At 36.5% G+C, this 18,251-nt stretch overlaps 1 protein-coding gene across 6 annotated transcripts in view; it reads left to right on the forward strand.

Moving 5' to 3' along the window:
- Nucleotides 1-18,251, forward strand: part of CBLB (Cbl proto-oncogene B) — a 141,415-nt gene that overhangs the window by 114,070 nt on the left and 9,094 nt on the right. For 4 of the 6 annotated variants that reach the window (XM_017731842.1, XM_017731841.1, XM_017731843.1 and 1 more), the window contains 8 exons: nt 462-647; nt 3,216-3,581; nt 5,234-5,328; nt 8,887-9,030; nt 13,017-13,096; nt 13,196-13,327; nt 14,615-14,752; nt 17,152-17,271. In XM_017731842.1, coding sequence (XP_017587331.1) covers nt 462-647; nt 3,216-3,581; nt 5,234-5,328; nt 8,887-9,030; nt 13,017-13,096; nt 13,196-13,327; nt 14,615-14,752; nt 17,152-17,271 — 1,261 coding nt within the window. The remainder of the gene's footprint in view (nt 1-461; nt 648-3,215; nt 3,582-5,233; nt 5,329-8,886; nt 9,031-13,016; nt 13,097-13,195; nt 13,328-14,614; nt 14,753-17,151; nt 17,272-18,251) is intronic. The other 2 variants (XM_017731840.1, XM_017731839.1) reach the window with 2 other exon arrangements.

Consider the following 18,251-nt stretch of genomic DNA (forward strand, 5'->3'; position numbering starts at 1 on the left):
GATATACATTCTATTTTGTATGGAATTATGATTTGAAAAAGGGCTGTAGTTAACAGGCAATATCATGGGTGTCCAGCTTTTAAAAGTAATTTGTAGAACTTTACATTGAGTATTCTCTATAAATAAAAAGGTTATCAAGGGTAGCAGTGCTACAGTAGAATTTATGATTTTTTTCCTTATGTTTGGCAGTGATTGTTAGGTTTTTATATAAGTTGCTGGAATATACATTCTTTTATTTTCATCACAAGTTAACATGGGTCTTCATTTTGAGGTAGAATGACTTGTAGACTTCTTTTTCAGTAACTATAAGATGAGCTCTACTGTCCAGATGTCCATTATGAAAAATGACTATTATAATTGACTATTAGTAAGTATCTGATTAGTATCAAATGTTTTAGTTGTGGAATGGAAGTTGTATACTTCATCATCAGGTAAAAGGTAATTTTTTTTCTGTCTTGAAGTGCAATGAGAGGCAGAATTCACCAGTGACTTCCCCAGGATCTTCCCCTCTTGCACAAAGAAGAAAACCCCTTCCAGACCCCCTGCAAATCCCACATCTTAGTCTTCCCCCTGTACCTCCCCGTCTGGATCTGATTCAGAAGGGAGTAGCGCGGTCACCATGTGCCAGCCCAACCGGGTCACCAAAGGTAAATCTTACTGAACCATTATTTCCAGATATAAGAATTTTGAGAAATTGTATTTGCTTGTTTCCGAGGTGAGCTTTCTTGTCTGTTTTATATGGTGGACTGTTTCAAAGCTTTCCATGGATTTTGTTTTTTGCATGATTTTGCTCTGGCCAAAAGAACCTTAATTCCTTCTAGTTTAAGGAAACTTTAGATTAGATCCATATCAATGGAGTCTCTTCTCTTTCCGTAATACCTTATGTAGTTAAATGTTTCTGACTGCATGTGTTGGTCAAATATGACTTCAGTTTGCCTGATGACTATATGGTACTTGGTTATGGTCAGAATTTTAAAGACATTGCAGTAATGGATCAGTTCTGTAACAAACTCTGATTAATGAAAATAAATCGAAGCTAAAGTTTCCTGAAAATAGATTTAAAGGTCATTATCTCATTAAAATTATATGTTTTCCTTTCATGATGATTTATGTTCGATTTCCACAGTGTTCTTACAAGAAAAATATGTGCAGATACACTGCTTTCATAACCTTAAATGGCATATGATAGGACTCAAATTTCAAGGGAAATAATAATGACTCTATAGCCAACAAGATTGTATGCTATGTTTTGTAAAACTAATGATACTAAAGATTCAATGATTTTTTTGAGTGGATAAGCATGAAAGAGAACAAATACTGTTTGTTGCTCTCTATTACAGGTTGATTGTTTTATTGTAATTGCTGTATAGAGAGAGCGAGTTAGATTTAAATTTTTCATTTTTATATGATTAATTCAAATTCAAGAAGTGACTTCAAACCTATGTTCTCATAATAATTCAGTTTGAAGTACCTTGTTTCTTTTGTCAGGTTTTTACTTTAAGGTTGAAAATCAGTATCTTTTTAAGATTTTAGTGGTTTATAATTTAGAAGAAAAAATAGAAGTTTGTATAGTTTCTTTAATCTTCTTTCTTAACTTCCTGAATTATGCAGAGGAATTTAACACATTGAGGATATACACAAAAAAAAAAGCCACATCCATTAAAAATTAGTTTTACAATAGGGTTTTTTGCAGAGTTCATGGCTTTTAAAAAAAAAAAGTAGACCAGGGATGTTATTAATGCTGCTTTAATTTTTTGAAAATGCTTTTTTTATGTGAAACTTTTCCTGGAAAAAAAAAAAAAACCAACTTCGTGGGGTGCAAGGGAAAAATTTGGATGGGGGCAACAAAGAATAATTTCATACTTCAAAAAATTTATATTTAAGAAAAAAAAGAAAATCTAGTCCTGCCAAAACTACTCCTTCAGGGGAAAAAAACCCTGAAACAATAACTTTTCTATTTTTCTCAAGTTAAAAACTATAATTTATAACTATAAAGTATAACGAAAAATCTGGATCAGGGTATTATTTTCCTGTGTTGACGGTGAAAATAACTATTTTTCTTGACCAGCAGGTGAGTTAAACACTTCTTTATTTGGTTTACTTCCTTTTTATATGCATAGACCTGTAGGTGGAATAACTTTATTTTCAGTTCAAGTCACGTGTTGAGGTGCTGCTTGAAGAAGAGTGCTGGGCTAGCCAGTGAAGTGAGAGCAAATGCTGTTCTTACTGTAAAACTTCTGTGACCTCCGTTTCTTTCAGTGGTGATAATATGCAGGTTTACCAAAGTCCAAGAAAATTATACATTCCCAGGGAAATAATCTTTCCTGTATTTCTTATGGTAGCTGGAGATAAAACATTTGTAAGGACCTGGCCAACTGTTACTTTGTAAGTTGCCATTTGTAATTCAGTCATAATGAAAATATTTTGGTTTTGTCAGATTTGTGCTCAGATTTGTGCAGCTACAAGTTTTTTTCCTGATAACCCGGGTTTCAGCTTTTTAGTATTAGCATACGTAATTTTAGATCACATTTAACCATTTATGATATAATTCAATTCTTAGAAAGTAAGTATTCTGACAAATGTTTCTTGCAGATAAGCTAATTGCAAGTAAAACTACAAACTAATTAGGTTGTTAGCTGAAAAACTGAACTGCAGTTCAAACAGATTCAGTGGCCTAACAGTGCATGTCATGTAAAGATTGGAGTCATCCCTAGGTATATAATTAAAAATGAAGTAATTGTTTCTTCTTCCCCTTGCTCTCTAATCATTGCTTTTTGTGCTCATTTGCTGTCACCAAGTCATTCCTCTGAGATGTGGATTTTATTTTGTTTGGGGTTTTTTTCTGCATCAGGAAGTCTGCTTTTTCCAAGCACTCCACAGAACTCATTTCAGTAGATGAATAAGTGATTCAAATGATCAAAGCAAAGGATACTGGAAAAAACTATGGGTCAAATAAACCTACCAGAGTTAGCTGTCTTTTCTGCTTTCCACTCCTTTCTTGGGTTACTCCTGCAACAGCAGAAATGGGGCATGCTTTCTGAAAAGGGCCAGGTAGTCTGCAGAAGGCAGGCAAGGCCTGCATTTAGCCTGCTGGCAGGTACTGTCGTGGTGCCAAGAAAGCAGCTCAGTGAGAAACGATAAAGCCGTGCTTGGTCATGAGCAACATTCATGCCTCCGTGTAACTTTGCTTTTTTGTCACTTCCTGTGTTGTTTAGTCTTCTCCCTGTATGGTGAGGAAACAAGACAAACCTTTGCCAGCGCCACCACCTCCCCTGCGAGACCCTCCGCCCCCGCCGCCGGAGAGGCCTCCCCCCATCCCGCCGGACAACCGGATCAGCAGGCACCTGCACCACCCCGAGAGCGTCCCTGCCAGGGACCAGCCCATGCCCCTCGAGGGATGGTGTCCCAGGGACGTGTTTGGGACAGGTCAGCTGGTGGGCTGCCGAGGCGGGGGTGATGCTTCCCCCAAGCCGGGACTGACGGCCATTTCAAACGTAAACGGAAGGCACGGCCGCGTGAGTTCTGAGCAGGGATTTATGAGGAAACACAGACGTCACGAGCTGCCTGCAGAAGGTGCCAAGGTATTTCACATGAACTGGGTGTTGAATCCTAATTTGACACACTACTGCAGCATTGTCTGGCATTGGCTAACACACTGTTGATATTAGCCAGTGATGATTTGTGGTTTCTGAATCTTTTCTGTTCATAAGCTGCTCATAAAGAAATGATTTGTTAAATACTGTAATTTGTAAAGCAACAGTAATTGAGTTACAATTTTCACAATGTATCACTGTATGCTGTAATAGTATAGCATCTCAAGTCTACTTTGGAAGTGTCATATGCCAAGACTGCGTATGCATTTGCTGATGGAATAGTAGATATTCCAGTTCTCTCTGTTGTGGGTGAGGTGACTTTTGGCCTTTAGCAGCTTCAGGCACTTGCAAAGCCATTTACAGCTGGTCAGGCTTATCTTTGGAAAGAGATCAAATGGTGATGTCCTAAGAAAAAATTCCTAGTTCTGCTCTAATCAGTTTTATCAAGGCAGCTCAGTAATTTATTCATAGAGGTTATTAACTCAAAGCTGCTGCTCTTTTTTTGCTTGAAGACTACAGAGCTTGTGCAAGACTATGTAGCTTGTGCTAAGACGGGTGGATTTGTGGTTAAGTCATGGCAGTTAGAAATAATTTTTTTTCCATCTATTTGCTTTTCCCAAGACCACAAGCTATTTAACCTTTCTATCTCCAGTTACTTTTATTTTGTGTGTGTGTGTATATATATGGAGCTTTTGGTTATTTTGAAAGTACGTTACTGAAATTCAGTTAGTATTGATAAGGGGTGTTGACATATATGATGAAAGGTACTTAAGTCATCTATGATGTTATATATAATTAAATCATCATTATATAATGCTTTTATCATCATTGAGGCAAAGCACCAAAATTTTACTTAGAACTAGGCTGTTATTTTAAATGCTGCAGGTTTTCTTCTGCTTTTAAAAGAGTACTGGGTTTATGTCTTCAGTTGTTCCTTCATGTAGCATTCTTGTTGTGGTCTGGCACAGTACTGAAGCTGATAGAATGAATACTTCTCAAATTAGAATACCCAGTCAGTGTGGAAGTGCTGTTGTAGTCTGGAGAAGTTACATGTGCATACCTTTAACCAAGTACTGTTTGAACTGTCACCTTCAGGTTGTAGATCTAAACCATTTGATTGAAGGAAGCAACCCTGAATTACCATTTCAGGCTGTATTCACATTCATGGGGAAACATGAAGAATTTTCTTCCCTGATTCATATATCAATTGTAATATAAACTTTCGTTGTTTATAGAAACCAAGAATTGGGAGGACAATCCTGGGGGTAGGGGATGAGTTCTGGCAGGCACTGTATCACAGTTTTAATAATTAATATGTTTAGCATTTTCCCATTACACTTCATCTCTCTCACTTTGCAATCTTGAAATCTTAATTTTCTCCCAGGCAGTTCAGCAGTAACTGAGTGTCTGTCTAATAACTATCATGTGAAACTCCTTCTTTTGGTGAAGTTTTAACATATTCTACAGCTCCAAAATGGGGTGAGCTGAAACAGGCATGAGAGTCACTTCAGCTCTGTGGTGTGAACTCCTGGGAAAGCCTTTACCCACAGGCTTCTCAAGGTCTATTTTGTAATGCCTAGTTGATGAATATCCATGGTGATAGAAGGAGATACCCATTGTAATACTTGTGTGATTTTTAGGTTTTTTCAAATGGTCACCTGATGAATGAAGAATATGATGTCCCTCCACGGCTTTCACCCCCTCTTCCAGCTGGCTCCATTATCCCTAGTATAAAGTAAGTTAACTTTATCTATAAAAGAAAAGTGCTAATTAATGTTAGATAATAGCAGTGACACTCTGGTGCTGAGAGAAAAATGTGAAAAGGAAAGAAATTAACTAACACAACTTGATATGCTTTCCATGAATTTTAATGTGCGTTTTACAAAGGAAATGTAAATGGTATTGATTAAATGGGAGCAGTTCTAATGTTAATTGAACATAGCATGTTTGTATAGGAAGAGAGGATAAATTATGGCAGATCTTGCTCACAGGCATTTGGCAGTGGGAGCAGGTACTGTCTGGTTTTGCTTCTATTACTACAGGAGAAGTGTGGTCAGAGCTATTTATCACAGGAGATGACAGATTCTAGGGAAAGTGCTAGGGCTAAAAAATGTGTTCTGTCACTGTTCTGCCCCTAATCTTGTCAGGCTTTCTGGGCTTTCGGAACATGGAGCTTTGTCCAGGATTCACACCATCATCTCTTACTTGCTGTGGCTAAAAAACAAACAACCAAATCCATTTTATGTAATTTTAAATATGATCAACCTTCCTAAGTTCCAGAATATGGTTTGGGAAGTCTTGTCATTTCAAGTTGCAGACTGCTGTTAGTCTTCCAGTAAAATGCCTGTTTATTTTTTAAATAAAGATGTTGCTGTCATAGCAAGTATCTTCAGATTCTGAATGACACAGGATTTTGTACAGAACAAGATATATTTAAAGTCAAAAGCTTGGAAGCTCTACAGTGCAGTCTATCCTTTTTTTGTGTTTTTGTAAGGAAATTGGAGCATATTACAATAATGCTATCTTACAACTGCTTTCCTGTGTTCTGTTTGTGGTTCTTGCTGTTAAGTAATATAATTGGACAGTCAGTTCGTATTAGTCCTGAGAACCTTCTCACTATTGTGTACCCATTCAATTTTTGTGTTCGGTTAGCTTTAATATAGAAGACAAATATATTTCAGCATTTTATTAATATGCTGGGTTTTTTCTTCTTGAGCACTACAATAAAGGTGCAGTGGAGCATTGTCTTTTCTATTAAGAAACCTGTTTTCAGGTGACACAAGTGCTGAGGTAAAGTTCTCCATTGCTTCTTTCAGTTCAGAAGAAAATGATAGAATATTATCCAGACATACCTGTAATTAAATGTTGGGATGTAACTTGATGGAGGTAGGGTCTCACAGGAGTACTGGTTGGATACCTCATGTAATCAGTCCCCTTCTAGTCTACTTATTTCATAATACAATGCAAATCTGAAGACGGGAATATTCTTATTTTTATATCTCATAGCATGGAAAAACATCCTTCTTCATGAGTATCCCACTTTTTTTACTCAGATACTTGCAGATGTAGCCTTGAACCAAAGTACAGTGTATACATAGAGCATTGGAAGGTCCACATGGTATTGTAACAATATGTACAGGCACAAAATCCATGTCAGGCCAATCCAAAGCTAGAATGTGTGACTTCAGCTTGGTCAAAAGAAATGCTTTCATTAACCAGAGTCTTCTGAGTAGAAAACTGATGAATTCCAGGGAGAAGGAAAAATCTTTATTTGTGAAAACCGAACTCCATTGATTTTTGAGGAAGAAATCAGCTTTCATTTCTGTATCGGCTTTGTACTTACACTTTTTAAAAATTACACAGGCAATTCTAGATTTTGATTTTTAAAATGTAAAATTATCAATACATAACGTTAGGAGTGAGAAGTTCAAATTATCTAATTACTAAAATGTCACATGGAATGACTGTTAAAAATAAAATTTGGTCATTGTATGTTCTTTCTTTAAACACTAATATGTCTCTCTTTATTTAAAATTTTTGTTACCGCTAGGAAATACCCCACTAATGTATAATGTTGTATGACAATATGTAGGTGAAAAAACAGGAAGAAGGAAAAAAATGTTTAAAAATAGCAATTTGCACCAACCACAATTGCTTTCAAAAAAGTAACTCAAATAATATGTCATGACTTAGTTGGAAACATCAGAGAGAATATTTTTACAGTCTGTTTTTCCTCCTGTTAAATCGACTGCACTCAGCACTCGTAAATGTTGAACTGTACTTGATTCAAAATACTCTGCTATTCACAACCTTGCTACTCTGATTAATCTGGGCAAGTTGCTAATTTTTTTTGTACTCTCCAGTCTGTGCAGTGTTGTGGATTGAGAGCTGGTGTGTTTCATGTAGCTCCAAGGCATTCTGTTCTTTCTAGTCATTATAATCAGTCTGTAATTTCAAACATTTGGCTGAAGGATACATTGATCATGTATGATATGTCTTAGTCTAAATAACAAGGAGGCAAAATGATCCTTACATGAAACTTCACACTTCTAAAATGTCCCTAGTTAAATTGTTTGATCAGTTTTTACTGAATATAATGTTACAAATATGACTTTTTTTTTCTTAAAAAGTTACATTAATAGAAAAGCATGGGAGGTTTTTTTTTTGGTTTTTTTTTTCCTGGAAACCATGCTGATTTCTTTTTGTTTTACTAAAGTAGTTATTTTAACTTGTATTTCAATAATGAAATATTGGACTCTTGCTAACTGAACATCTGATTTTTATTTTCCACTCAGCCCCTATGTTTTTGAGACACGTGAAAATAGTTACTTTTAATTGGACTTCTATAATTATGTCAGACTTTTTTAGCGGTTTTGATCAAATTGCTGTTTTATTCTTGAAAAGATATCTACAACTCGTATGTCAAAGATACAGAATGATTCTTCCCCAAAACTTCAAAATTTTCAAGTTAAATAGTGTTTGTTTCATTCCAGTGAATAGCTCCCATTTTAGTGCATCAGCAGCAGACTCTTTGTCTCAAAAGTAGTTTAAAACACAGTGATATTTTGCATGAGGGAAGATGCATTTTTGGGTATGTAATCAGGCATCCAATTCCAAGCACCTTTTGTAGTCTATAAATATATTAGGAATATTTGGTTGCTTTGAGGTAGTTGAGGGAAAAGTAGGACCAAAAAGGTATTTCTCCTCTTGCTGTCTCTCCCATCTTGCTTACAAAATTTTGAAGATGAAATAGTTCCATCAGGGCCAGCTGTGGCTTGGAATTCCTGTCTCTCTTGAGATCAGCCTTTGGCATGGCACTTCTCAGTGACAGAAGGAGCAGGGCTGACGTGCACGTTGCAGGCATGTGAGAGGACACAGTGTGTCCTTACTCACAGCTTGACAGGCCAGTGAAAGGGTGAATGTCCTCTGCATGCCTAAGCCCTGCTACGTACCTTTTGTCCTGAATTAACTTTTATTTGGTGCTTTTGATCAGTGCAAACAGGTTGTCTTGCAAGTGCCTACTTAGTACTCTAGTTCTTTGTAATTCTCTGCTGTGTTGTGCTTGCTTAAAGTAGCCGTTCAATTCTTAGAAGGGCAGCTGCCCTTTTCTCTATGCATTCTCAGTGACAAAAAGTCAGTAACCTTACAAGTTTGTTTGTCATGGGGCTTTTGTCTCCTTACACATAGCAGAGTGTATTAAGGATGTTTGGACTAAAGAGGAGTATTTTCTATATTATCTGAGGTCAAGTACATAACAGCTAAAGAAAAACTAGCATTTTTCTCATCTCCTTAGGTGCCCTGGTCCTTCAGCAAATTCTCTGTCTGATAAATCAAGGGAACACCCAGATGATGACGAAGAATACAAAATCCCTTCTTCGCATCCTGTGATACTGAGCTCACAACCTCCTCATGGTCATAATATAAAACCTCTTGCTCGGTAAGGTAATTTAGGTGCCTTGAAAGAAATTTATTTACAAAACCTCTGCTTTTTTTTCAAAATTAGCTGGTTCAATGTCTGTAATGATGGTTAAGCTTGCCTGCCTTCTAAGCTTGGATTACCCATGCTTCTGTTTCATTTGGCCACCACCACAGATATAAAACTATGAAGTTCACATCATTGTATCTCTCTTGTGTCAGAACTGGGTATTTTTTGCCTTTGGATACCATTTCTGTAGTTGGTCTTTTTTCCCCTTGTGCTGAGGTTTTCAGCACTGACCAGGAGATTCAACCCCTACAACTCTTTAAACTTGAGGAGAGCTGTGTGACTGAAATTCCCAGTCAGCTTTGAAAATCTTAGCCTTTCACATTTCATACTACTCATTTTGAAAGCAATGCAGTACTGAAAAGTGTGTGAACTGGCATCTGCATGTGCATACTTTGATTCTCTTTTTGTCTAATGTATAATGTGTCTTTTTAGCTTTTTGAGCCCATTTGGCAGTATATTTTCTTTGTGCTTCTCAGGTAAAGAACCTTTTTTTAAATACAGGTGGAGTATCTCCTTAGCTTTAAATACGTTCTGAAACAATACCACCAAACTTTCACAGTTTAGAATTACTAATGGATGGATTATGACAAGGAGACTTGGAGCAAGGGACATGGCAACTCAAGGCTGTGACATTCCTGCTGGAATTTGCAGGTTGAAAAGATATTAATGGCTGGGATTAAGAGAATAAGTCTTAAATTGTAGGGGCAAAAAAGGGCAAATGTTTAACTGGTCTTGTAAGTCACAAGTATTATGTTAAAATCAAGTATGATCTAAAAAATTCAGACCCTCCTGTGATAAAAAAAATTCAGTGACATATTGCCATTTTTTTCCTCTTCTGTCAGAATGTGATGTTGGGGACCCACCATCAATAAAGCTCAACATGTCTCTCACCCCAAAATTAGCCAATAATAATTTTCAGACCTTTTAAGTTAGATTTTAAAACAGGCAAAAAATGGTCATAATATGATCATTCTTTGCATGCAGGTTAAAAATTCTGTCTTAGAAATCCTGATCCAGGCTTCACTGCATAGACATGAGTATTGTGTAGTTGTCTAAGCTTTATGAACTAAGTACCTAAATTCTTATCTACAGTATGAGACTTTAAAAATAAATCAATGATAAATAAAAATAAAACTGTTGGCTAAGCAAAAAATGGGAAGTCAGAAGAAAAAAATTCCATAGTCCTAATCCTTTTTACCTATGCCATTTTTTATGTGATCGTGTTGTGCTTCTGTATGGGAATGATGCAAATAGATGCAAACTGAAAGGTTCTTGAGAAAATAAGCAGCTGGAAAAATAGAATCTTATAGTTTTTATGATACCGAAAAAAATAGACTGCCTTCAGTTGGCTGGTACAGTACTTTACCAGACCCTTAGAATTATTAATGGAGGCTATAGATAGAAAGATGATTTCCAAGTTTTCTCCAATTTTTACTGTGCATATGGTGGGGTTTTTTTACATGAATTCAGGACTTGCTACAGATAAAATGCCTCAGTTTGCTATTCAAGTTGCTCCGTGATTAAAACCACCAACTCCTTTTATTATACAATCTGATAAAAATTTTAACTCAAACCATTCTCCTAGGCAGTAAAAAAAAAAAAAAATCTGGTGTTCCACATACTTAAAATATCTTCTTTTAGCTACTGTCACTGCTTAGATGTGAAAGCTGAGATAAAGTTTTCAAGAAAGAGTCTGGTTCCTGGTTGATGTTGTATTCTTTTAATGCACTTCATTAAAAATCGTGGGAGGTATGCTTTGTTTCAATGAAACTTAAATTCTCATTATTGTTCTGCAAAACTGTTATTAACTTTTTTTTATTTCTTTTTGTAAATGTTATAAATTTTTAGCACATTTCAGTTCTTTCCCCAGTGTCACTTTCTCTTACTCTTTCCTAAGTGTTACTCCCTCACTTCTTGGATAGTACTTGGAGTTTTCAGTACTCTAAAGAGCTTACAAAGTTTTGTCAGGATGTTTTGTAGTTTAGGAATTATGTAATTGGTCCATCCTACTCCCAAATTTGTCTTGCCTTTTCTCTCTTTTACCTGTAGATATGACAATGCTAAAAATATTTCAAGAATAATACAAAAAATTATTCAGTCTTACTTTCTGGCAGATCATTTAATTGTCTGGTTTGTTACTGCTGAACATCTCTTCAGTTCAGGAAGTTCAGGAATAAGAAATGAAAGAATTTCAGCGTTACTAATTAGGCTATTATTAGAAGAATGTTACATTATTGCATTTGCTGTCTTTTCCTAATAAAGCTTTTTCCACAAGGGGAAAGGACAGAAGACTTGCTTGTTAGTTAGCTTGTTAGTTAGATGCCCTTTTTTCTAGTGTTTACTGTTAATGTAAACAGGTATTTCAGCATTGTTTGTAAACTGATCTCTTAGCTGGGCTCATCATGAACTGAATACTTCTGAAGTGGTGCCATGCTAAGTTACCTTGCTCCCTGTGGCTGGTTACATTCTTGAAAATGCAGAATAGATTAACATTAGAGTAGAAAATAGTTACTTAGTGTATGTGGTGAGGAGTCACAGGAAGTGTTGCATCCACTGCATTTGAAAGATTGAACTGATCTAATGTCAAAGAAAGAAACAGCACTCCTTTACCACTTCTCTGGGGGAATTAATTTATAGCAGAATCTCTCTTACCATTAGGGGCTTTTTTGGGTTTTTTGTCTCATTTGGTTGGTTTGTTTGTTTTTAAATCTTGGAACTATTCTTATATTTATTTCATTGCTCCTAGTTGTAACTCTTGGGACCACAAATGCATTTCCTCTTTCCTGTTTATGTATTTTAAATTACTCTAGACCCTTATTCATTCCTCCTTTCCTTGTGGCCAAAGCTGGTAGGTTTATTAACACTGTTGGTAAAAACCCCAAATCTGAAATTTTAGCTTTATATAACTCTAGGAGATTTCCCAGTGTTTAGTAATAATGGTGCATGGTGGGGTGGGGTTTTTATCGTTAAGCTGGAATTGCTTAGCATGGTGGCCTTTTCCCAAGGAAACTCTTGATTCTTTCTGAGTATGCAGGGCCCACAGCTGTGACAGGAGCTGGTTCTTCTGTATTTCCTGGTTATTTTGTATTTTTAAACAATATTTAATATTATGAAAAGGCTTGTTCTCTATTTTTCCCTGCCATATTTGAACAAAGTCTTCTTACAAAAATAATCTCCAATATTTTTGACAAGATTGTAGGCACTCTTTACTGTTTGGTTGGATGATTTTCATATTAATTTGATACTGTTGTTTAGTTATGAGGGCAGAATATACTTCCATTAAAAAAAAAAATCAGTAAACTCTGGTAGAAGTATCAGTAAGAGTCAGCTTTTTGATACAGAGATTAGTATCTTCCTGTAAAACTGCTTTGGCTAGTTCAGTTTTGGGGTTTTCACTGGGTTTTTTCTTAATGTTTGCAAAGTTGAGTTGAAATTTATTAATATTAGTGGGGCGTTGTGGTGTTCTGTTTGGATTTTTTTGTTGTTCTTATGTTTTGTTTAATGGTTTTTCTGTGTGCTTTGGTGTGGATAATTACCAAAACCCACATTTCCCTTTTTTCCTATTTCTGCTAGGGAAAATTCAGCATCTGGGAAAGTGAACTAGGACTGAATCTGTGACATGTGATGAATAAACTAATGACTTGAGTTCTGAAGCGAGGACTGTTTTTAATGTTAGTTCTTCCTCTAATTTGCATTGCAGCCTTTGTTTTTTTAAGCCAGATCAGTACATGACCAAGAAAGCAGTATAATCCTTCAAAGCAGTTTTAGTGAGGGTTAACCAGTATCTGCTCTCAATATCAAAAAATGTAAGTTTTAAAATTGGTGCTGCTTATTGTCTTTCATTCATTTCCATGTTGTGAACTGCCAGGTACTGCTCATTCAGGGAATTAATGCTTGGCTAAATGGTTGATTGCTTCCTGCTTCATGTCTGTCTTCAGGGTGTGTGAGAATGGTCAATGTGCAAATGGAACACACAGTGCTACTTCTGAGATAAAGAAATCTAAACATCCAGAGTCAGGTATGTTTTTATTTTTCGCTGTTTGTCAAGATTATTTACTCTGTGCTGCCCTAGGGGTGCAGCAGGAAAACATTCACCTCTTGTGGTTGTGTCATTCAGGAGATGTCTATGATGCACCTACTGTTCCGGTACCTTTGCCACCTGCACGGCCTCCTGCCAGAGACAACCCCAAACACAGCTCTTTGCTCAGCAGGACACCCTCCGATTATGATCTTCTGGTGCCCCCTTTAGGTTGCAGACTTTTTGCTGATTACATGTAATGGTTAACACTGCCCAGATGAACTAAATGCCGTGTTTACTGAAAAACAGCCAGTGTTGAGTATGTTAGGAGTACCAAACAGGCTATGAGCTAAAAATTACAGCTGTAAGTCAATGTTTGTGTCATTTGGAGTCTGTTTGTAAGGCCTCACTTGAGACAGACAAAAAGGTATGCTAAATCAGTATTCCAGCTATACAGAAAAGTAAAAACCATTTTTCCTAAAATAAATTTTAATTGTCCCTTACTAAGAAGTTTGAGCATTGCAATTTAATGCAGTAGTGGAGCATTTTTCCTCCTGTAGCTTAAATAATTCAATTTATTTTGTCAAATAAAAAGAAGAATGCCCAAAAGATGGTATTTGAGTAAAATTCCAAACCACTAAATTAAATCAATAAGTTAATATCTGGCTTTTTTTTCCACCAACAAGGTACAGTTTAAAATTCACTGCTGTCTTCAGTCACCAAAAGCTCTTTTTTCCAACCCTGATTTCTGTTCTGTTCTCCTACACAAAAATCAGTGATCTCTGCATATATATTGATGCTGTGCTTGGGGACCACCCACACCTTCATTGACAAACTCAGCTGCATGGTTGTGTCTGTGTGTGTATGTGTCAGCATCCAATTTTCTAGTTCCATAAAACCTTTTGAACATTTGAACACTATGCTCTCTCTGGTCCCTGAAGTATTCCTGAGATGCAGGAGAAATGAAGGCAAAAGAACACCTAAAAAACCATGGTGCTTGGTAACTCTAGTCCTGCTTGCACCACCTTTGTATAAGAGGTGCATTCTTTTGCCAAGCTCTAGAAAATTCAGTTTATGTCTGGAGTCAGAGCTTCTGAACAGCAGATAGAGATAATACACAGTACAAATGTAGTAGATTCAGTGTAGTCAGCATTGGTGTTTTTATATAAATATTCTTGCTTAGCCACTGAAATACAGCTGTTACTCTACCATGATACTCAGTGAAGCTTTCATTGTAGTACACTCTTGGCAATTGAGTCACTAAAAGCAATCTCTCCTTCCATCCCAGAAAAGAAACTGAGCACTGCAAAAGGTCATTCAGAGCATGTATTAGAAGAGGACTGTGGGTATTAACAGTCAGGTTTACAGTTTCATTACTGGAGTCACTGAATTGCTTAGATCAACTGTAGGAGTAAAGGCCTCAACAGACAGAGAAAAATAAAGTTAATAAGCTTTATTCTTTATTCTGCAGTTCTTAATGAAGTTTTGCTCATCTAATAATTCATTTCTAAACTGCAGGTGAAGATGCATTTGATAACTCACCCCCCTCACTCCCACCACCACCACCACCTGCCCGGCACAGCATGATCGAGCACACAAAACCTGCTGGCTCAGGGAGCCGACCCTCTTCAGGGCATGAACTATTCCTTCATTCTGGTAGGAATACAGAGGAAACAATGTATTTTATTTCATTTTCCTTTACTTCAGAAGTTTATCTGTTCAGTGATAAAGTTGTCATCAGGTCTCAAGAGCTCGTTATACAAAATACTAAAAAATCAAATTTTTTAAAGGTGAAGGTGACTTCATTTTTCATTATCACAAAGTAATAAAATAAGGTCAATATTTCCATACCAAGCTAGAAATTTTGTACATTCTAGTTTTCTGTTGTAATCTGTAATATTAGTGTATATCTTTTTGTTAACTCCATTGTTTTCAACAGTAAAATGTAATTCATAGGGGTTATTTTCAAGTTGAAACTGCAGAAGAATCTGGAAAGTAAGGGAAAAGAATTCTGCTACAAAACTATATTATGAACACAATTGCTAGGTCCTGGGGTTCATAACCTGTTTACTAAGGCAAATAACCTTTTTGCTAAGTCAGGTTTTCGCCTATCTCTGCCTGTAAATCACTGTGACACATTCAGTCTGGTATTTTGCTTGTCAATGGTATAAAAACTGTATTCACAATTCACTATTTTTGTCTTTGAGTTGAAAAGAGTTTAATTTTCAGGTTAATGAAGTTGAATACATTTGCTGATTACGCTACAGATTACAACAGGATTTTTGTGGGTTATAAGCCATGTTTGTGAAGTGATTTTTTTTTTTCTCTGTGGAAGCTTTCAAAGAATGTTGGTGTCTTAAGTTTACCTTTGCTGTGAATATTTTCAGGGATGATGTGCCTTGTGGTGGGGTTAGATGTTGTCTTTCCCCTCTCTGTTTCTCTTAGAAGCTCTATGGAGGGGGATAAAATGAAGTGTTGTGGTGATAGTTTCACAGGAAGGCCAGAATGTGGATGACAAGCAGTCATGTGCAGCTGCATGATGGCCTCACAGGTTGTCTGGTGTTTGGCTGACCTGCTTGAGTGGAACTCACTGTGGGGTGAAAGGGACAGTGACCTTTTATGGAATGTTTTTATTATGTTTTGCTATCAGTCAAGGCCTGACATTGAGTAATTTGCAAATCTGTGTGTATTTTATAATGGAAATCCAACTCAGTGTGTTACTTTCTCATCTAAATTTCTGAACACATCCAGGTGAAAGGACTTAGCACATTACAGAATTTAAAGGTTGATGTTCATAAATACAGTGTAGTTTATCTTCTACGCTTCAAAATAAAAAAATGTAATCTTCAGCAGTCTAGTCTGGATGGGTGCCTCAATTTTATCATCTGATGCAGAAACACGCACTGCACTGTTCAGGTCTGATGGGAATGGAGAGGAAAAATAGGAGCCCTCACACACAGATGTACACAAGCTCCATCTGTCTGTGCCCAATTCCCAGAAACATGCAGAGTTTTAAATTTTTAAGTGTAACTTCCAAATAATCTAAGAATGTCACTGATAGTGTTAAAAAACATTTAATAGCTTTAAAATAAATATCTGGAATATGTATCTGCAGCCATGTATTGTTCTTCATATTTGCATAGGGAATACAATCATACAGCAGCAGTTCTCATTAATCTTAGAAGTGTATGCATCTACTTAGGCATGCATGGTTGTGTGAGTTGGTCTTTTTTTATTCATGTGGTATTTCTAAAGCCATATTACTCACTTTGCATCTTGTCACATAATCTGCTGTAGAAGATTTATGATGAGTTTTTGATGATTGGTTTCCATACAAGTCTTGAGGGTGATTTCTCAGCAATCCATCAGAGCCTGTCAGATTAGAATAATAATCTCATCATCAACACCAGCAAAAAGTTGCATTCACATACAAAACAAACACTCTACAAGCACTGAGTTCAGAGCAGAAGCCAGATCCAGAATGATGTTACACTTGCTCAGCAGCATCTTTGGTAGACAAGGAAAAGAGAAAAGGAGGACACAATATACCAGGACTATTTTTCTCTCATTTTTAAAATTTTGTCCCTGTAATATTTACCCATAGCTGGGACTGTATGAGTATGAAATCAGCCCTGCAGTCTTTGTGAACTGCAAAGCATAGAAGTGTAATGAAGCTCTAAGCAAACTGAATAGCTGGGATGTTTCTGATTGTGCTGCTTCAGTCACTGCAACTTCTCCTGTGCTTTGCCACAAGCAGTGTCAAGGTTGTGTAGTTGAAAAGTACCTCATGGATGTGAACAGAGGAGACCACGGTCAGTGTAGGACAGACCACCTTTAAGCTGTGCTCTTGTGTTTGTCACTTCAAATCATACTTAACATGTGTACTATGAATGCTGAATTTGGAGGTGTACGTGCATGTGCTGTGGGGGGACACCTCTGGATTCATGGTTCCTCTGCGTGATGGGAGGCTGTTTTAAATACCTTCTATGCTTCAGCCCTCCCTCCAATAATAATTCTAATTATTCTAAGACACATTTTTTGTTCTGTTATCACAGATCCCCATTTTGACCCAGTAACTGGTCATGTTCCTTTGCCACCTGCTCGGAGAGCACCTGCAGAAAATGTCAAAACAAATAGGACATCTCAAGATTATGATCAACTTCCTCCATCTTCAGGTAAGGCAGAAAACTGTTCTTGTAGAAAATTACAAGTTTATGAAGAAAATAACTTTCATCCATAAAGTCCAATGAGTTTTTTGTCATCCTGTGCAGCAAATGACAATGGTAATACTGCTTTACAAAAGTATGAAATCATCAAAGGATAACAGAGACTAAAGATCTGCAATCAGGGTAGAAGTGGCTACTTGTCTGTAGGTGTAGATACTATGGCATCAATTTTATTAGCTGCCAAAATGAATGCTTTTGTGAGTTCTAGTGTTCCTTACTTTTTGAGAAAGGCAGAGGTTTTCCTGCCATCTTTCAAGCTCACAAGAGACCAGAAGGACTGCAAGGAGCACAAACATCTGATTTCCATCTTTGTTTCATTTCTCCTAAACAAAAAAATAGTAGCTTCACTCTCTAAAGTATTATTATTTTCAGTCTTTTTTGCTGATATGTCTGTCTGAATTTCTAAGAAACTTTGTTTCTTAATAAAACAGCAAGAATCAAAACCACTTAAAATTTGGTCTTCTGGAACAGGTACAGTAGAAACAATTCCTCTGCCAAAGAAATTTTGGTTATGGTTTTCAGGCAACAAAAATAGTAAACTTTAAAGGAAATCTACTCAAGTGAATAAAAATAATAACAGTATTACCTGTATTTCAAAGTACTTTCACCAGTTTTTAGAAAAATGTTCTTTTCTTTAGATGTGCGTAGTACATGGGGGAGGGGAGTGTGTGTCCCAGACACATTATTTTGCTGTATGAAGAAACCACACAGAGAAAAAGCCAAGTGATGTTTTGTACCATTAATCATTCTCCAGATAAGACAAATTTGTGTGTAAAGACTTCTTAATGCATAAAGAAGGGACTTTTCTCTAGTCTTTCAGGTGTAATAATCACCGTTGTTCAATTGCAACATTCCCAAGTGGAAAAAAAGATATATTTTTAGTAGTAATTACATTCTCCTTCTCAGGAATACAGATTTTCATGCTGTTG

The sequence above is a fragment of the Corvus brachyrhynchos genome, unplaced genomic scaffold (assembly GCF_000691975.1).
Source record: "Corvus brachyrhynchos isolate BGI_N302 unplaced genomic scaffold, ASM69197v1 scaffold3, whole genome shotgun sequence".
In the NCBI taxonomy this organism is placed as follows: Eukaryota; Metazoa; Chordata; class Aves; order Passeriformes; family Corvidae; genus Corvus; species Corvus brachyrhynchos.